Raw genomic sequence first — 21,726 nt, 5'->3', positions numbered from 1 at the left:
TATTTTTTTTCTTCAAATCTACACACAATACCCAATAAGCAAAAACTGGATTTTAGAAATGGTTACAAATGTATTAAACTGAAATATCACATTTACATAAGTATTCAGACCTTTTACTCAGTACTTTTTGGGGGGGCAGCAGGTAGCCTAGTGGTTAGAGCGTTGGCACAGTAACAGAAAGGTTTGAATCGAATCCCTGAGCTGACAAGATACAAAAAAAAATCTTTCTGCCCCTGAACAAGGCAGTTAACCCACTGTTCCCCGGTAGGTCTTGTAAATAAGAATTTGTTCTTAACTGACTTGCCTAGTTAAATGAAGGTTAAAAATAAATAAATAAATACTTTTGTTGAAGCTCATTTGGCAATGATTACAGCCTCGAGTATTCTTGGGTATGAAGCTACAAGCTTGGCACACCTGTATTTGGTGAGTTTCTCCCTTTCTTCTCTGCAGATCCTCTAAACAGTTGGATGGGGAGTGTTGCAGCACAGCAATTTTCAGGTCTCTCCAGAGATGTTAGATCAGGTTCAAGTCCAGGCTCTGGCTGTGCCACTCAAGAACATTCAAGCCACTCCTGCATTATCTTGGCTGTGTGCTTAGGGTCGTTGTCCTGTTGGAAGGCGAATTCTCACCCCAGTTTGACGTCCTGAGCTCTCTGCAGCAGGTTTTCATCAAAGATCTCTCTGTACTTTGCTCAGTTCATCTTTCCCTCGATCCTGACTAGTCCCAGAGCCTGCATAGAAAAACATTCACCACCATGCTTCGCCGTAGGGATGATGCCAGGTTTCCTCCAGACGTAATGCGTGGCATTCAGGCCAAATAGTTTCAATCTTGGTTTCATCAGACCAGAGAATCTTGTTTCTCATGGTCTGATAGTCCATTAGGTGTCATTTGGCAAACTCCAAGTGGGCTGTCATGTGCCTTTTACTGAGGAGTGGCTTCTATCTGGCCACTCTACCATAAAGGCCTGATTGGCGGAGTGCGGCAGAGATGGTTGTCCTTCTGGAAGGTTCCCCCATCTCCACAGAGGAACTCCGGAGCTCTGTCAGAGGAACCATAGGGTTCTTGGTCACCTCCCAGACCAAGGCCCTTCTACTCCGATTGCTCAGTTTGGCCAGGCGGTCAACTCTAGGAAAAGTCTTGGTGGTTCCAAACTTCTTCCATTTAAGAATGATGGAGGCCACTGTGTTCAATGCATTTTGTGGTACCCTTCCCCAGATCTGTGCCTTGACACAATCCTGACTAAGAGCTCTAGGGGACATTTCCTTTGACCTCATGGCTTGGTTTTTGCTCTGACATGCACTGTCAACTGCAGGAGCTTACATAGACAGGTGTGCGTCTTTCCAAATCATGTCCAATTAATTGAATTTACAACAGGTGGACTCCAATCAAGTTGTAGAAACATCAAAGATGATCAATGGAAACAGGATGCACCTGAGCTCAATTTCGGGTATCATAGCAAAGGGTCTGAATAGTTATGTAAATAACTTTTTATTTTTAATACATTTGCAAAAAAATCAAAAACTTATTTTCACTTTGTCATTATGGGGTAGTGTGTGTAGACTGATGAGGGGGAAAAAACAATTTAATGCATTTTACAATAAAGCTGTGACATAAAATGTGGAAAAAGTCACAGGGTCTGAATACTTTCCAAATGCACTGTACACAACCCTCTAGGCCTCTAAGCCTTTAGGTTTACTATAATGGGCACAATTGTGAAGTTATCACAATGCTTTGTCTGACTATTCATTAATGTGAAGACTGTTGTATTATCAAATCAATTCTCTGTACTTATTATGTGATTAAACTAATCATGTAAACTTTAACTAGGAAGTTGGGGCACCACGGGAAAATGTTTATAGTCTCTAATTCCCGAATTAACTGTTCAGATATTTTCATATCTTATCGATTAGTCATTCTCATCTGAATGTTGCACCCGTTGGATATCTGCAAGAACCCTAGTCTCCATAATGAATCAGCTATATACAAATTGGCAAAATTATTTATTTACTAACTAACTAAAATCACAGAACTACAAAAACAAACAATACAGTTATTGGTTACTAACACAATGCATTGATAAGTCCCTAGTGGGCTAAACCGCTATGACGGCTTGGTAGACAATGGAAAGGAGTGGGGATAAAGAGCAGGAAAGACAAAAAGGATTCACTACACACAGTTGATAATTATATTAATTGAAATGCTAATCCTTTGCACATGAACGGCCGCTCATTCAAAAATAATTGCAATGTATTTATTTACGCCCTTATGTCGTTGTCTTCTCTGTTTCTAATCGGAGAGTCTCTGGTTAACTTCCCCAGAAGTCACAATGTCTTTCGTGGTTGTGGCTTTCTCAGCGGCTCTGGATAGTGTCTGTTGTAATGGCTTTGTCAGGCGTACAGATGGTTGTTCCATAGGATAGTTGCTTCTGCGGTTGTCGGTATTCTCGTACTAGATTTACGTAATTTCCAGCAGCAGACTAGTAATTCTACGTCTAGGATTTGCTCTTTTTCTGTAGTGATCCATAGTCTTAGAGTTTAACCTTATCCAGCCGTGTAGCCAACACTACACGCTGTCTGGTGTCCTGGGCCTATAGAGTTGTAGTTCTTAACCATTTCAACATGTAGCGTCAGCTCCATGTTTTCTAGTCTAATGTACATTTCGGAAGGAGTGGGTTTTATACTCACTGAGAAAAGTGCAGTCCATGACACCGACGCAATGTCTATGCTCACTTGGCCATGGCCACTGACTTGGTTAACTTTATATGAAAACACATATTTTCTCATTTAAAGGTTAACATCCCATTACATCTTTTCACAAATAGTTCCATGTTTAATCATATACGTTTCACAATATTTAGATGTAAACCCCATAATTAAGTGTACACAACCAAAGACACAGTAATGACTGTTTCCTGTCCTTCATGAGATCACCAAATGAAACACACTCGTCATGACTGTCCCTTAAGTGTCCACAGACCACTCCCACATTCTCAAAAATATAAATATTGTTTGATTATTCAAAACTTTTGATGTCCAAGGGTCTCTCTGTGTTCCGCAGTTTGCATTCCAAACTCAAACACGACAGAGCATAGAGGCCGTGTGTTTTATGACCACCATAAAACAGCCGACTTCCCGCTCTCCCCCTCTACGAGAACGCTGTAGAGAGGACCCGCTGTAACATGATCCTTTAGATCGTCACAGAAGAGTTATGACAACTTATGGCTAGTTAGGAGACAAAATGATTCCGTTATCACTAGCTATTGACTAAAGGCAAAAAAACTAAAATATATTCAGACTTTTGACATGTTTATTACTCTCCATTCCATTTTCGTCATGAGTCAACACACCTTGTTCAAAAGGTAAAATCTTTCTGGCCGCCATTCAATATGATCAGCAACACCACGCAGTGTCGTTGTCATAATGATATTACCCTATTGAGAAGAGACCTTAGATATATAATGAGTCTTAGATCTCGTGTGCTGTGGGTTGGTCGGTCAGTTAAGGCCACCGTATTTGGCACATGCCATCCCATGTTTTTCGAGGGATGCAATCCCAATCTTCTACACCGTTTCTCCTCTGTCAGTCTGCCCTTCATTCATACCCGTCGCTGTCGATAAAATATGATTTACTCTACTGCAGAAAGCAGGCCTCTCCTACCTTGAGGTTGCCGGCCATCTTGCGTAGGAAACTGAAGGTGCGCACAAAAGGGCCGCCTGTCACCTCCTCCTGGGCCTCGTCTCTCGTGACCTCCGTCCAGTTTCCCTCTCTCCCCCAGAGCAGAAGACCCAGGTCCCTATCCACACTGAGGGAGAGGAGAACATTAAAAGATAAAGAGGGAAAAGGACAGGAAAGTTTGACAAAGAAAAGAGAGAGATGACATGACAGTTTGTAAGAGAGGACGCAAGGATGACAAGAAAGGGAAGAATTACAGAGAGGAAAGAGGAACAGAAGACATGAAAGATGATTAGAGGAAGGAGCAGGACAGTAAAGGGAATGATTAAAGAGAAGAGAGAGGAAGTGAGAAAAATGGAGAGGTAGAGAAAGAATGGAGTGCCAGATTGCATATATTGACGGTCATTTAATAACAACATGGGACATGCAACTATAAAATGCACCACGACTTCCATGATAACAGGAAACACAGCCAGAATTGAGACTGACAGGTCTAGCATGGTTATGGCTGTTTGCTAAAGGAAACAGATCCAAAATGGCGACCTCCTTGCATGAAAGGGAAAACGGGGAGAAAGGCAACTCACCTCTGTGTGGATCCTCCAATTTGACTGTAGGGTGAAGTCTCTGGAACACACAGATCAGAAGACACTCACACTGACACCTTCCTAAACACTCCCCACAGCTTACAACTCAATAACCAGTACGCAAAGAACAAGGCAGAAATACAAAATATTTAAAATATAAATAAAAAAAGTAGGTAAATGTCCCATTCACCTGATGCTCATTCAAAGGCTTCACTGCTATTTATAACCAAGAATAAACTAGCCAAGCACAAATAGTAAGTTATGAGAGTGAAAGAGACACAGACAGTAGCCTATAGGCAACTGAGTTTGATAACACAGATTAGACGAGAGGGATAAGGCGAGAATGATAGAAGAAATTACAGTAAAACAGTTGGTCATCCAAGCAGTGTGTTAAAATGGAGGAATTGAAGTGGAGGAGACTAGTAGAGAGCGAGAGAATAGAGATGGGAGAGGTAGCAGTAGAAATGGAGGCTCTGCTATGAAGCTGGTACTGGGGATAACAGGACCAGAGCCCAGACAGAACAAACACAGGAAGAGAGCTTCCGCATTGCTGCACACACACACAGAGATGGAGGCACACACACACAGATGGAGGCACACACACACAGATGGAGGCACACACACACAAAACCCCTCAGAGAAACACTGACACACATTGACAAACACAAACCCTTAAGAAATAAAGACTGAAGCATACACAAAAAAAGACACACACCAACTGAGAAACATACTGTACACATAAACAGTGAAAAACAGACACTCAGATACTGAGTAAAAACCTGACAAACATACATGCAGAAACTGACAATCAATGACAAACAAAAACAAGCATGCATTTAGTGCAAATTACAAAACCCAATTATGATAATTAAATACACCCACATATAAATGTACAAAAATGATCCAACCATTGTAAACAAAACAAGAAGGCACAGTAAGACAGGGCATTTACACACAAACACATGTACATTCACTCCGTCTATCAAACGCATGCACGCACACACAGCTATTGACTGACACTGGCGTACTGTCCAACTTGAGCCCGATTCAGAGCAAAACAAAGACTGACAAAGTGTGCGTGTGTCTAGATACTATACAGACCGCATAAAAAAGGCAAGAAAGACGTTTTGCAGTCAGAGGAGTGTTTGGGAAGAGTAAGGAGTTTATCGACTTACTAACATCTAGAGAAGGCTACAAGGATACATTCTGCCCAGCAAACAGTTAAACCATCTACTTTAGTAACATTCCTTGGCTGCAGTCCAGTTCTCTACCCTTCTCCACTAAGTCTCCTCTTCACGTGCTGAATTTAAAAGGAATGGACGGGTGTAAGAAATCTGGGAGAAACGAGGGTACACTTTAGGGTGTAGGAATACAGAATAGGATCACTTGCAGCCTATGTTACACCTTCAACCATTTGAACTTGTCTGACCCCGGGTTGTGTTCATTAAGGCACACAACAGAAAACATTTTGGAACAGGAAACAAAAATCGGTGTTTCTTATTGGACAGTTCCAGGTAGTCCCTCCCCGTTTCAGTCCGTTTTCTTCATTTGGTGCGTAATGAACACGATCCAGGCATGTAGCGTAGGCTTACCGTAGCAGTTGGAGCCTGGTCGGAGGCCCGTGCTGGGAGGGTTGCTGCGACGAACCACACTGAGGGTTGGGGCTGACGCACTGCAGCCCTGCAGCTGGTTGGACTGTTCCTATTTTAATTAAGCACATATTACACACAATTAGCGATTAGCATTGAACTGCTCCTGTGACCCAACAAGAAGTTATACTTTTTTTTAGTGGAGGGTGAATGCACGTAAACAGCATTTACTCACCTTTTTATTAAGTAAATAGTGTTTAAGCACTTATCACGCTAAATTAACATTGAGGGCATTTACGTTACTTACTATTAATCTCAAGGTTCACCATTGACGAACCTTAGCTACACTACATCAAATCAAATTTTATTGGTCACATACACATGGTTAGCAGATGTTATTGCGAGTGAAGCGAAATGCTTGTGCTTCTTGTTCCGTCAGTGCAGCAATATCTAACAATTCCACAACAAATACCTAAAACACACAAATCTAAGTAAAGGAATGGAATAAGAATATCTAAATATATGGATGAGCAATGAAAGAGCTGTATAGAATACAGTATAGATATGAGATGACTATGCAAGATATGTGAACATAATTAAAGTGGCATTATTAAAGTGACTAGTGTTCCATTTATTCAAGTTGCCAATGATATCAAGTCTGTGTGTAGACAGCAGCCTCTCTGTGCTAGTGATGGCTGTTTAACAGTCTGATGGCCTTGAGATAGAAGCTGTTTTCAGTCTTTCGGTCCCAGCTTTGATGCGGGGTGAACAGGCAGTGGCTCGGGTGGTTGTCCTTGATTATCTTTTTGGCCTTCCTGTGACATCGGTGCCTTAGGTGTCCTGGAGGGCAGGTATTTTTCCCCCGGGGAGAAATTGTGCAGACCGCACCACCCTCTGGAGAGCCCTGCGGTTATGGGCGGGGCAGTTGCCGTACCAGGCAGTGATACAGCCCGACAGGATGCTCTCAATTGTGCATCTAAAAGTTAGTGAGGGTTTTAGGTGACAAGCCACATTTCTTCAGCTTCCCGAGGTTGAAGAGGTGCTGTTGTGCCTTCTTCACCACACTATCTGTGGGTGGACCATTTGTTTGTGATGTGTACGCTGAGAAACCTAAAACTTTCCACCTTCTCCATTGCTGTCCCGTTGATGTGGATAGGGGGGTGCTCCCTCTGCTGTTTCCTGAAGTTGACAATCATCTTTGAGTGAGGTAATTTTCCTGTCACCACACAGAGCCCTCACCTCCTCCCTGTAGGCTGTGTCGTCGTTGTATGTAATCAAGCCTACTACTGTAGTGTCGTCTGCAAACTTGATGGTTGAGTTGGAGGCGTGCATGGCCACGCAGTCATGGGTGAACAGGGAGTACAGGAGGGGGCTGAGCACGCACCCTTGTGGAGCCCCAGTATTGAGGATCAGCGAAGTGGACATGTTCCCTTACCATCACCACCTGGGGGCAGCCCGTCAGGCTTTCCAGGACCCAATTGCACAGGGTGTGGTTGAGACCCAGGGCCTCAAGCTTAATGATGAGCTTGGAGGGTACTATGGTGTTGAATGCTGAGCTAGTGTCAATGAACAGCATTCTTACATAGGTATTCCTCTTGTCCAGATGGGATAGGGCAGTGTGATGGTGATTGCATCATCTGTGGACCTATTGGGGTAGTAAGCAAATTGAAGTGGGTCTAGGGTGACAGGTAAGGTGGAGGTGATATGATCCTTGACTTGTCTCTCAAAGCACTTCATGATGACAGTGAGTGCTACGGGGCGATAGTCATTTAGTTCAGTTGTCTTTGCATTCTTGGGTACAGGAACAATGGTGGCCATCTTGAAGCATGTGGGGACAGCAGACTGGGATAGGGAGAGACTGAATATGTCCATAAACACACCAGCCAGCTGGTCTGTGCATGCTCTGCGGACGTGGCAAGGGATACCGTCTGGGTCAGCAGCCTTGCGAGGGTTAACACGTTTAAATTACTCACGTTGGCCACGGAGAAGGAGAGCCCACAGTCCTTGGTAGCAGGCCGCGTCGGTGGCACTGTATTATCCTCAAAGCAGGCAAAGGTGTTTAGTTTGTCTGGAAGCAAGACGGTGTCCATGACATGGCTGGTTTTCCTTTTGTAGTCCGTGATTGTCTGTAGACCCTGCCACATACGTCTCGTGTCTGAGCCGTTGAATTGCGACTCCACTTTGTCTCTATACTGACATTTTGCTTGTTTGATTGCCTTGCGGAGGGAATAACTACACTGTTTGTATTCGGGCATATTCCCAGTCACCTTTCCATGGTTAAATGCTTTGAGTTTTGCGCGAATGCTGCCATCTAGCCATGGTTTCTGGTTAGTGTAGGTTTTAATATAGTCACAGTGGGTAAAACATATCCTAAACTCTTCCGTATAAACTCACTCACCGAATCAGAGTTTATGTCAATATTATTCTCTGAGGCTACCCGGAACATAGCTCATTCCACAACTTTCATAGCATTGAAAGTCTCTATGGTTTTCTCAAAACATGCATCTTCATTCAGACTGAATAAAAGCCTGCTAGTCCAATCCCACAACCCGGGCTCGCTGATTCACAGGCTCACCTCCAATACGGAGTAGTGCTGCAGATCGGACCCTGCCTCCTCCTCCGTGAGGGAAGACAAGGAGCCCTCCTGAGTGATGGGGTTCCTGCCCACTCGCCGGACGCCCAGCGCCACTCCCAGAACCTTCTCCATCTCCTCCGGATCCAGGTTCTCCAGACTCACACTAAGGGAAGAATCAGTTCAATTTAACTTTATTTATCCCTTAGACAGGCATTGTCAGTTTACACATATACATATCAAAATCCTCCATAGATACATACCAACACTTCTCAATAAAATACAACCCCTGCAACAATATTAATAGAATAGAAGTAGAGAGAAGAGGGATCAGAGAGAAAGGGAAAATGTTTCCAACCAACTTTGACCCCTACACTTCTACCTCTTCTGTAAAGAAAGTATCCACATACATACACACTCCCATTCACTAGTTACCACTCACTATAGTTGCAGATGAGAGGTTGTTTCCATAACTCCTGGTACGTATCAAGGCAATGAGGGTTGACTGACACTGTCCCACACGCTGTGTGTGTTGTGGTTGTAACACTGTCTGACTGGACATGTCGTTCTCTGTGTGTGTGTGTGTTTATTTGAGAGGAGGGGAGAGATGTCCAAGGATGACAGTGCCAGTACAATGGCCACTCTCAGGGTGGTGTGTGTGTGTCAGAGAGAGGGAGGGTGCCCGTACCAGTTTGAGATTGAATACATGTGCTTATATGTGTGTGAATCTGGACACTGTGGACATACTGAACACTGCTCATTCTCTTCCCAAGACAGGGTCGTTATTGGATAAACCACTGTTTAACCAACCCTTCGGTTTTTACCAGTCATATCAACAAGCTTTCATCAAGGTTTGTGCCACATAATGTACCTACCGCCCACAGAAATGTGCTATTGTCAGGTCAATAACATTGTAAATGAGGTGAAAAAGAGGCTGGAGGGAGAGACGTAGAGACAGTCTCGTCAACTAAAGAGGTATTAAAGCATTTTTGATGTTTGAGAAAGAGAGAATAAAAGAGTGTGAAAGAAAGATAGTGAGTAGGGGGTTAACTATCAGTGAGCATTGAGCAGTCCCTCCAGGATTCCGCAATCATACATAAAGAGGGCTCGCAATTTCCACCAATCACTGCACCGCATAATATGGTTCAATCAAGCCAGTGAATCGCCACACGTCAACATGTCCCCCCTTGTCAGCGCATTTTCGCAACACCTTTGATACAATCATTGCATATTGCCATGGAAAAAGTCCAAATTGATGCAGCAAAATCAAGCATTTTTACCCTCAAATGTCCTAAAAGAATCCCTGGAGGGACTGCTTGAAATTCACGTGAATACGGCTTTCAAATAAATCATGATGTTGATAGAATTATAGATTTTTTTTTTCCTACCCCTTTTTCGTGATATCTAATTGGTGGTTACAGTCTTGTCCCATCGCTGAAACTCCCCTACGGACTCAGGAGAGGTGAAGGTCGAGAGCCATGCATCCCCCGAAAAGACCCTGCCTAGCCGCACTGCTTCTTGACACACTGCTTGCTTCACCCGTAAGCCAGCCACATCAATGTGTCAGAGGAAACACCGCCCAGCTGGCAACCAAAGTCAGATTACAGGCACCCGGCCTGCCACAAGGAGTCGCTAAAGCGCGATGGGACAAGGAAACCCCGGCCGCCCAAACCCTCCCCTAACCCGGACGACGCTGGGCCAATTGTACGCCAATTGAGTCCCCCGATCATGACTGGCTGTGACACAGCATGGGATCGAACCCGGGTCTGTAGTGGATGTTGATAGATTTGACTGTAGATTTGGGTGTCAACATGTGATTTAAGAGGGTGTGAATAAGAGTGTCTTTTAACTTACTATAATGTAGTTATGTGGTGGGACTGGGTACTGTGACAGTAAAACATTTCCATTGCTTATGTATAATAGATTGTAAAGAAAGATTGTACTGTAAATGGCTAAAATGTAAACATAAGGATTCCCAAATAGAATTGTATGTTTAGGGCACCCCCTACCTGTGGTTGTCGCTGGGCTCCATCCCCTGCTGCTGCACTGTCACCACAGCCCCGGGCTCCCAGCTATGCCTCCTCCAGGGGTCCAGGTGGGTGAGGTGACGAGTGGCTGGAGAACGCAGGGTCACCCCTCCGGACCCTCCAATCCCCTTCACCCCAGGCCCTGGAGAGCATGGTGGGGAGGGGTACGGGGAACAGGGGGGGGCGGGTGGTGTGGTAAAGGAAAAGGGCGGGAAAGCTGGTGGGTGGGCGTCGAGGGAAGAGGGAGGGATGGTCGGCATCTAGAGGGGTTAAAGTAAGAGAGGGATACAGTGAGAACTCATACTGTTCACTAGGGTTGGGCGATGTCAATCTCCATAGAAGGAATGTGGACAGGTTATTGGCCATGTGGTTTTTAACATAATTTCTTTCTTAATAAGCTTAAACTTGTCATTTTCTATAGGCTATTGATATTGTTTGTTCTCTCTCATTATTAGTCTCCTTGCTACCTTAAATGTTGGGTCTATTGAAATAAAAGATGCAACTTACATGCATTGTTTGATTGAGAGAAAGCCATGCATAAAATGATGAAGTGTAGCCCTCAGTCATTCATATACTGAAGAGAGTGAATGGAATATAGGCAAAAAAAAATGTTTAAGTTAAACAAGCCTAAACCCCATGCATCTGATAGAGAGAAACAAGATTTTCTGACTGGATATTTAGCATTGCTTTGGTGGAATTCTCCACTAAGTCTCTTGAAATAGACTATAGCAAATAGGCAAATTACTCTGAATATCACTTGGGTGCTGCCCTGCAATGCGATGAGACTCATTTCTTCTTTACTGCGGGCACTAGTCAAGTTCAAATAGGCTAAACTACTGTCTGTCACCATCGACGATGGATATCAATCATCATCATCAATAGACCATGCTATAGTAATGTCGCCCAACCCTCTGTGCACTACAACATTTTCAGACACAGAAAAAGACAGACAGTTGTACCCTGTGGATCAGGTTTCTCAGGGCCCATACTCCAGAGGAGAATAGTTCACTGCTCCCCCACAGGTCAAAGGATGTCATGATCAATTCAAACTTCCACCTTGACTGGCCCTAGGACAACAAAAATACAAAAAAAGTGGATATGAGTGACTAATATTATACAGATAACCACTACAGAGGAGAAAATGTCATGTTTAACAGTGGTTGGCTGTTAACAAGTCAGGAGCAAACCTGTTGGGGCATTATGCACATACAAAGCTTTCCCTCACCTTCCATTTGGCAAATCTGACCATAAAAAAAACTATCCTCCCGATTCCTGGTTACAAGGAAAAACACAAACATATCAATGATGTTGCTCTTGCTGCGGGCGATTCCCTGATCCACCTCTACGCAGACGACACCATTCTGTATACTTCCGGCCCTTCCTTGGACACTGTGCTATCTAACCTCCAAACAAGCTTCAACGCCATACAACACTCCTTCCGTGGCCTCCAACTGCTCTTAAACGCTAGTAAAACCAAATGCATGCTTTTCAACCGTTCGCTGCCTGCAACCGCACACCCGACTAGCATCACCACCCTGGATGGTTCTGACCTAGAATATGTGGACATCTTTAAGTACCTAGGTGTCTGGCTAGACTGTAAACTCTCCTTCCAGACTCATATCAAACATCTCCAATCTAAAATATAATCTAGAGTCGGCTTTCTATTCCGCAACAAAGCCTCCTTCACTCACGCCGCCAAACTTACCCTAGTAAAACTGACTATCCTACCGATCCTCGACTTCGGCAATGTCATCTACAAAATAGCTTCCAATACTCTACTCAGCAAACTGGATGCAGTTTATCACAGTGCCATCCGTTTTGCTCTAGTCGGCTGGCCCTCGCTACATATTCATCGCCAGACCCACTGGCTCCAGGTCATCTACAAGTCCATGCTAGGTAAAGCTCCGCCTTATCTCAGTTCACTGGTCACGATGGCAATACCCACCCGTAGCACGCGCTCCAGCAGGTGTATCTCACTGATCATCCCTAAAGCCAACACCTCATGTGGCCGCCTTTCGTTCCAGTTCTCTGCTGCCTGTGACTGGAACGAATTGCAAAAATCGCTGAAGTTGGAGACTTTTATCTCCCTCACCAACTTCAAACATCTGCTATCTGAGCAGCTAACCAATCTCTGCAGCTGTACATAGTCTATCGGTAAATAGCCCACCCAATTTACCTACCTCATCCCTATACTGTTTATATTTATTTACTTTTATGCTCTTTTGCACACCAGTATCTCTACCTGTACATGACCATCTTATCATTTATCACTCCAGTGTTAATCTGCAAAATTGTAATTATTCGCCTACCTCCTCATGCCTTTTGCACACAATGTATATAGAATCTCCTTTTTTTCTTTTTTTTCTACTGTGTTATTGACTTGTTAATTGTTTACTCCATGTGTAACTCTGTGTTGTCTGTTCACACTGCTATGCTTTATCTTGGCCAGGTCGCAGTTGTAAATGAGAACTTGTTCTCAACTAGCCTACCTGGTTAAATAAAGGTGAAAAAACACTAATCCGGACTCCCGACCCGCAACACTCACATCTGTAGCCATGAAATGCTTTGAAAGGCTGATCATGGATCACATCAACACCATCATCCCAGACACTCTGGACTCACTCCAATTCACATACCGCCCCAACAGATCCCCAGATGACGCAAATCTCTATTGCACTCCACACTGCCCTCTCCCACCTGGACAAGAGGAACACCTACGTAAGAAAGCTGTTCAGAGTTTAACACCATAGTCCCCTCCAAGCTCATCACTAAGCTCAGGACCCTGGGACCGCCTGCAACTGGACCCTGGACTTCCCGACAGGCTGCCCCCAGGTGGTGAGGGTAGGCAACAACTCATACCCCATGCTAACCCTCAACATGGGGCCCCTCAGGGGTGTGTGCTTAGTCCCCTCCTGTACTCCCTGTTCACCCAGGACTGCGTGGTCGCACACGACTCCAACAGCATCATTAAGTTTGATGATGACATGGTGGTTGTCCTGATCACCGATGTGACAGCCTATAGGGAGGTCAGTGACCCTATCAGTGTGGTACCAGGACAACAACCTCTCCCTCAACATCAGCAAGACAAAGGAGCTGATCATGTGCTACAGTAAACAGAGGGTCGAGCACGCCCCATCCACATCGACGGGGCTATAATCGGAGCGGGTCAAGAGATTCCTCAGGTGTCCACAACACTGAGGAATTATCATGGTCCACACTAGGAATGGGCATTTGAAATATTTTGACTGTTCGAGTATTTGCATGTTTTTCTTCCAGTACTCAAATATTTTTAGAACACAAGGTCCGCACTGGAAAAATATGTCAACAGTGTGCAACAATTTATTTTTACCTTCACAGGTAAATCCGAATTGCATCATATACACTACCGTTCAAAAGTATGGGGTCACTTAGAAATGTCATTGGTTTGAAAGAAAATCAAATTTTATGTCCATTAAAATGACAGCAAATTGATCAGAAATACAGTGTAGACATTGTTAATGTTGTAAATGACTATTGTAGCTGGAAATGGCTGATTTTCTATGGAATATCTACATAGGCGTACAGAGGCCCATTATCAGCAACCATCACTCCTGTGTTCCAATGGCACGTTGTGTTAGCTAATCCAAGTTTATAATTTCAAAAAGGCTAATTGATCATTAGAAAACCCTTTTGCAATTATGTTAGCTTGGCTGAAAACTGTTGTTCTGATTAAAGAAGCAATAAAACGGTCCTTCTTTAGACTAGTTGAGTATCTGGAGCACCAGCATTTGTGGGTTCGATTACAGGCTCATCAAAATGGACAGAAACAAATAACTTTCTTCTGACATTCGTCAGTCTATTCTTGTTCTGAGAAATTAAGCCTATTCCATTGCTAAGAAACTTGAGTTCTTGTACAACGCTGTGTACAACTCCCCTCACAGAACAGCGCAAACTGGCTCTAACCAGAATATAAAGAGGAGTGGGAGGCCCCGGTGCACAACTGAGCAAGAAGACAAGTACATTAGAGTGTCTAGTTTGAGAAACAGAGGAAGTTGGGCCTATGTGGAGGAACAGTAAACTGAGCAAAAAAAAGAAACCTCCCTTTTTCAGGACATTGATTTCAAAAATAATTCATAAAAATACAAATAACTTCACGGATCTTCATTGTAAAGGGTTTAAACACTGTTTCCCATGCTTGTTCAAGCATAAACAATTAATGAACATGCACCTGTGGAACAGTTATTACGACACTAACAGCGTACAGACGGTAGGCAATTAAGGTCACAGTTATTAAAACTTAGGACACTAAAGAGGCCTTTCTACTTATTCTGAAAAAAAACAAAAGAAAGATGTCCAGGGTCCCTGCTCATCTGAGTGAACGTGCCTTAGGCATGCTGCAAGGAGGCATGAGGACTGCAGATGTGGCCAGGGCAATAAATTGTAATGTCTGTACTGTGAGACGCCTAAGACAGTGCTACAGGGAGACAGGACGGACAGCTGATCGTCCTCGCAGTGGCAGACCACGTGTAACAACACCTGCACAGGATCGGTACATCCGAACATCACACCTGTGGGACAGGTATTGGATGGCAACAACAACTGCCCAAGTTATACCAGGAAGGCACAATCCCTCCATCAGTGCTCAGACTGTCCACAATAGGCTGACAGAGGCTGGACTGAGGGCTTGCAGGCCTGTTGTAAGGCAGGTCCGACATCACCGGCAACAACGTCGCCGATGGGGACAAACCCACTGTCGCTGGACCAGACAGGACTGGCAAAAAGTGCTCTTCACTGACGAGTCGCAGTTTTGTCTCACCAGGGGTATTGGTCGGATTCAAGTTTATCGTCGAAGGAATGAGCATTACACCGAGGCCTGTACTCTGGAGTGGGATCGATTTGGAGGTGGAGGGTCATGGTCTGGGGCGGTGTGTCACAGCATCATCGGACTGAGCTTGTCATTGCAGGCAATCTCAACGCTGTGTGTTACAGGGAAGACATCCTCCTCCCTCATGTGGTACCCTTCCTGCAGGCTCATCCTGACATGACACTGCCACCAGCCATACTGCTCATTCTGTGAGCGATTTCCTGCAAGACAGGAATGTCAGTGTTCTGCCATGGCCAGCGAAGAGCCTGGATCTCAATCCCATTGAGCACGTCTGGAACCTGTTGGATCGGAGGGTGAGGGCCATTCCCCCCAGAAATGTCTGGGAACTTGCAGGTGCCTTGGTGGAAGAGCGGGGTAACATCTCACAGCAAGAACTGGCAAATCTGGTGCAGTCCATGAGGAGGAGATGCACCGCAGTACTTAATGCAGCTGGTGGCCACACTGTTACTTTTGATTGACCCACCCACCCCCTTTGTTCAGGGACACATTATTCCATTTATGTTAGTCACATATCTGTTGAACTTGTTCAGTTTATGTCACAGTTGTTGAATCTTGTTATGTTCATACAAATATTTACTCATGTTAAGTTTGCTGAAAATAAATGCAGTTGACAGTGAGAGGACGTTTCTTTTTTTCTTAAGCAAAAAATATTCAACTTTATTTGGAATGGCAAATGAGATTCATCACTTAGCTAAATAGTTGGGAAGAGATTTTTAACTCCAAACCTCATGCAACCACAAAATGTCAGAAAGCATATACTGTATAGGATTTATTGATAGAAATACTCTTTCAAAATGAAGAGGCAAGTGGAAAAATGTTTTCAAATATTTGTTTTTCCCAAGGACTATTAGCAGGACAATAGACTCGATGTGGTCCCAAAAACACCTCTCTGACATAAGGTCCAGCATATCTCTTAATGTATTTTGAAACTTTGTGCAAGGCAATTGATCAGCATTAATATCTTTGTGGCTGGGGCCTCCCAAGTGCGCAGTGGTCTAAGACACTGCATCACAGTGCAATCTGCATTGCCACAGATGCTGGTTCGATACCTGTGCCGGCCACAACCGGGAGACCCATGAGGTGACGCACAATTGGCCCAACGTCATCCAGGTTAGGGGAGGGTCTGGCCGGCGAGGTTGTCCTTGTCACAAAAGAATAGGCACGGTGGGCTTTTGGTTTCCCTCTAAAAAGAGAAATAAATAATTCTAAATAACAAACTGGCTTTATTTACAAATTAGTAAGAATGTCTCACCCCATGTCCAATGACCTTTTTCCCTTTATTCAAATAACCGAAAGTGTAAACAAAATCTCCAAAATACTTTTTTTTTAAACAAGCCATAGAAAGTTTAATCCACCAGAAAAGACACAAAATATTGTGGTTTAAACGCAAATCTACAAATTGATTAAAAAACTTTATCAATTGGAACCTTTAACAAGTGGAAGGGGGAAAACGTATTATTATTAACCCTGCATTATAATTATATACAGTATATCACAAAAGTGAGTACACCCCTCACCTTTTTGTAAATATTTGAGTATATCTTTTCATGTGACAACACTGAAGAAATGACAATTCGCTACATTGTAAAGTAGTGAGTGTACAGCTTGTATAACAGTGTAGATTTTCTGTCCCCTCAAAATAACTTAACACGCAGCCGTTAATGTCTAAACCGCTGGCAACAAAAGTGAGTACACCCCTAAGTGAAAATGTCCAAATTGGGCCCAAAGTGTCAATATCTGGTGAGGCCACCATCATTTTCCAGCACTGCCTTAACCCTCTTGGGCATGGAGTTCACCAGAGCTTCACAGGTTGCCACTGGAGTCCTCTTCCACTCCTTCATGACGACATCACAGAGCTGGTGGATGTTAGAGACCTTGCACTCCTCCACCTTCCGTTTGAGGATGCCCAATAGGGTTTAGGTCTGGAGACATGCTTGGCCAGTCCATCACCTTTACCCTCAGGTTCTTTAGCAAGGCAGTGGTTGTCTTGGAGGTGTGTTTGGGGTCGTTATCATCTTGGAATACTGCCCTGCGGCCCAGTCTCCGAAGGGAGGGGATCATGCTCTGCTTCAGTATGTCACAGTACATGTTGGCATTCATGGTTCCCTCAATGAACTGTAGCTCCCCAGTGCCAGCAGCACTCATGCAGCCCCAGACCATGACACTCCCACCACCATGCTTGACTGTAGGCAAGACACACTTGTCTTTGACACACTTGTCATCTGAACCAAATAAGTTTATCTTGGTCTCATCAGACCACAGCACATGGTTCCAGTAATCCATGTCCTTAGTCTGCTTGTCTTCAGCAAACTGTTTGCGGGCTTTCTTGTGCATCATCTTTAGAAGAGGCTTCCTTCTGGGACAATAGCCATGCAGACCAATTTGATGCAGTGTACAGCGTATGGTCTGAGCACTGACAGGCTGACCCCCCACCCCTTCAACCTCTGCAGCAATGCTGGCAGCACTCATACGTCTATTTCCCAAAGACAACCTCTGGATATGACGCTGAGCACGTGCACTCAACTTCTTTGGTCGACCATGGCGAGGCCTGTTCTGAGTGGAACTTGTCCAATTAAACCGCTGTTTAGTCTTGGCCACCGTGCTGCAGCTCAGTTTCAGGGTCTTGGCAATCTTCTTATGGCCCAGGCCATCTTTATGTAGAACAACAATTCTTGTTTTTAGATCCTCAGAGAGTTCTTTGCCATGGGGTACCATGTTGAACTTCCAGTGACCAGTCTGTATGAGGGAGTGTGAGAGCGATGACACCAAATTTAACACACCTGTTCCCCATTCACACCTGAGACCTTGTAACACGAATGAGTCACATGACACCGGGGAGGGAAAATGGCTAATTGGGCCCAATTTGGACATTTTCACTTAGGGGTGTACTCACTTTTGTTGCCAGCGGTTTAAACATTAATGGCTGTGTGTTGAGTTATTTTGAGGGGACAGCAAATGTACACTGTTAAACAAGCTGTACACTCACTACTTTACATTGTAGCAAAGTGTCATTTCTTCAGTGTTGTCACATGAAAAGATTTACTCAAATATTTACAAAAATGTGAGGGGTGTACTCACTTTTGTGATATACTGTAAAAGCCCCTTAGATATTCTGTGTTTTTGACTTGTGGCCTCATTCAGCGAGGGTATTGTTTTCTTATCAAGGAAGGAGAATTCTCCACCTGGGCGGACTGTGAGATGATCACGAACACAAACGCAATGATATCCTTGGGCATGCTGTGGTCTTCGAAACCTGATGGCTAAAGTTGTCCTTCAGCTGATTTGGGACAAGATGATGAAATCTTCCATCACCTCTGGGACAATGCTGCGGCCTGTCGTTTCTTCAGTGTGCTGAAGTGCAGTAGCATTCCAGATGACAAGTCCAAATCGAACAACTCAAGCTTCCTAGTTAAGGCCTCAAATTTCTCCACCAAGTCTACAACTGTTTCCCTCTTCCTTGTAACTGCATATTTAACCCATTGAAGCTATAGAATGTCCCTTTATTTAACTAGGGATGTCAGTTAAGAACACATTCCTATTTACAATGACAGGCTACCAGGGAACAGTGGGTTAACTTCCTTGTTCAGGGGTAGAATGACAGTTTTTTACCTTGTCAGCTCTGGGATTCGATCCCGCAACCTTTCGTTTACTGGCCCAACACTCAAACCACTACCTGCCGCTCAAGCTTGCAGTTAACGATTCAATATTTCTGAGTCAGGCCACTGAACGTTCTATGCTTAGAATCATAATTACGTCTGATATTGCAAATAATTCAAACAGCGATATTTTCATTGCAAATAAAACACACTGGTTTGGCATTGGGAAAGATGGTGAGATGAACGCATACATACATGTACATTATTCTCTCAAACTTTGATTTTCATTATCCACATTTCTTCTTGATACTTTTTGTAAACAACATTTTATCTAGCTATCAAGCAAATTGTTCTGAACAATTGTTGATGTTAAAAAAAGTAGTGTAGCCTACAGTAGGCTACGTATACATGTTTTCCCCACCAATCAATGCAGAAATAGACAATAATAATTGAATAGAGACAAAGATATTATGAGTGTAATCAGATCAAATTGTCACTGAATTTATTATGTACTAATCATGTGTTAAAACATGTAAAATTTGTAGTGTAGGCCAATTAATTGTGCTAATATTATATACTTACTATGTTCTGGCCTGCCGACTATTGTCTCAGAAAATGTTTTTGAGCCCGAGGCCAAACCTACAGTTGAAGTCGGAAGTTTACATAACCTTAGGGTGGAGTGATTAAAACTTGTTTTTCAACCACTCCATACATTTCTTGTTAACAAACTATAGTTTTGGCAAGTCGGTTAGGACATCTACTTTGTGCATGACACAAGTAATTTTTCCAGCAATTGTTTACAGACCGATTGTTTCACTGTATCACAATTCTAGTGGGTCAGAAGTTTAAATTCACAAAAGTTGACTGTGCCTTTAAACAGCTTGGGAAATTCCAGAAAATGCTGTCATGGCTTTAGAAGTTTCTCATAGGCTAATTGACATAAATTGAGTCAATTGTAGGTGTACCTGAGGATGTATTTCAAGGCCTAGCTTCAAACCCAGTGCCTCTTTGCTTGACATGCTGGGAAAATCCAAAGAAAAGACCTTGACCCAAGTCAAACAATTTAAAGGCAATGCTACCAAATACTAATTGAGTGTAAGTAAACTTCTGACTCACTGGGAATGTGATGAAAGACATAAAAGCTGAAATAAATCACTACTATTATCCTGATGTTTCACATTCTTAAAATAAAGTGGTGATCCTAACTGACCTTAGACAGGACATTTAAACTAGGATTAAATGGAATTGTGAAAAACTGTATTTGGCTAAGGTGTATGTAGACTTAAACTGTAGTTGACGAACCCTAATATAGCTTACAGAGTATTTCCATAAATCCACTCAAGTTTCTTCAACTGTCTTCTGATTGTGCTTAGAGCGATGTTGTGCTGTGATGCAAGCAGATTCCAGACTGCATTTGTCAATCGCTCATCATCTTCAACCATCAGTGAGTCGATGGCTTGAATAGTCTCGCTGGAAATGGAATACAATGTGCAGCATATATTAAAGACCAGTAGTCAATTTATTTAAGCATTATTTTTTAGCATTATTAGGCCTACTTTACAGTATTGTAGTCTACTGTACCTGTTCATTTTCCTGGGTTTTCGCGTTTGGCGTAACACAGGCGACTAGCACTGACCGTGACCATAATACCCAATTCTAACAGTATTTTACCGACATGTTTAATTATTCAAGGTTCCTTTCTCTTCTCTGTGCTGGAGTTCTTTTAAGAATACTTACTGGAACACCCAAAGTCATCCAATTGTTATAATAGGATTTCAAGCAATAGCCTACCCACGCGTGGTCAACTACTTCAGCACCGTTTCACGCTGCTCTGAGCATGGGGACTGATCTTGATAAATTAATGAGATTTTTAATTTTTGACTGAATCTCCGTTTGGGTATTGGTTAGTCTACAATTAGGGTGTGAAAATGGTCACGTTGTACAGCGCCATATTTTCCTAATGGAAACCCTGAGGGTTTAGTTTTTTGTGGAATAGAAACACCATAATATTAATTAAATTAATTAAGCTACATTTCTTAAAATCAATCCCATATACTATGTTCTTACAAAAACATTTTAAAATTCTCTAGTACAGCCAATATTACAAAAAGTAAAATGCTTCTCAAAGATGCCCTCTGGTGGTCAAACTAGCACTAACTAGCATTAATGGCAACAATGGCTGACACTTAAATAACGTGCCATAGAATTATGCGGCAGCCCACATGGTGTACTGCAGTATGACAACTTCTACAGAAAGAACCACTGTATATGTACATGTCTACTTCAATTTCCTCATATCCCTACACAAATCAACTCATTACTGGTAGCCCGTGTATACAGCAAAGTTATTGTTTCTCATTGTGTATTTATTCCTTGTTTTTTTTATTTCTCACTGCATTGTTGGAAGGGCCCATAAGTAATCATTTCAATGTTAGTCTACACCTGTTGTTTTACGAGGCATGTGACTGTCACGTTCTGACCTTTATTTCCGTTGTTTTGTATTTATTTAGTATGGTCAGGGCGTGAGTTGGGTGGGCAGTCTATGTTTGTTTTTCTATGTTTTGGGGCATTTCTATGTTTTCGGCCTAGTATGGTTCTCAATCAGAGGCAGGTGTCATTAGTTGTCTCTGATTGAGAATCATACTTAGGTAGCCTGGGTTGCACTGTTTGTTTGTGGGTGATTGTCTATGTTAGTGGCTTGTTTCAGCACAGGTCTCATTTTGTAGCGTCACGGTCGAATTTGGGTTATTGTTTTTGTTACTCTCTTGTATAGTGTTCAGTCTTTCTTTATTAAAGATTTTACCATGGACACTTACCACGCCG

General features: G+C 43.2%; 1 protein-coding gene across 3 annotated transcripts in view; it reads right to left on the bottom strand.

The window, feature by feature from the left end:
- Positions 1 to 10,718, bottom strand: part of LOC110496356 (rho guanine nucleotide exchange factor 2) — a 79,508-nt gene extending 68,790 nt beyond the window's left edge. For 2 of the 3 annotated variants that reach the window (XM_036952906.1, XM_036952907.1), the window contains exons 1-5: positions 10,426 to 10,718; positions 8,420 to 8,582; positions 5,848 to 5,956; positions 4,256 to 4,295; positions 3,657 to 3,801 (exon numbers count right to left, since the gene is read on the bottom strand). In XM_036952906.1, coding sequence (XP_036808801.1) covers positions 3,657 to 3,801; positions 4,256 to 4,295; positions 5,848 to 5,956; positions 8,420 to 8,582; positions 10,426 to 10,703 — 735 coding nt within the window. In that variant the 5' untranslated portion in view covers positions 10,704 to 10,718. Of the gene's footprint in view, positions 1 to 3,656; positions 3,802 to 4,255; positions 4,296 to 4,445; positions 4,746 to 5,847; positions 5,957 to 8,419; positions 8,583 to 10,425 lie in introns of those variants that run through there. The other variant, XM_036952910.1, reaches the window with a different exon arrangement.
- Positions 10,719 to 21,726: the final 11,008 nt, after the last annotated feature.

The sequence above is a fragment of the Oncorhynchus mykiss genome, chromosome 18, assembly GCF_013265735.2.
Source record: "Oncorhynchus mykiss isolate Arlee chromosome 18, USDA_OmykA_1.1, whole genome shotgun sequence".
Lineage (NCBI taxonomy): Eukaryota > Metazoa > Chordata > Actinopteri > Salmoniformes > Salmonidae > Oncorhynchus > Oncorhynchus mykiss.
This window is presented reverse-complemented; position numbering and strand designations above follow the sequence as displayed.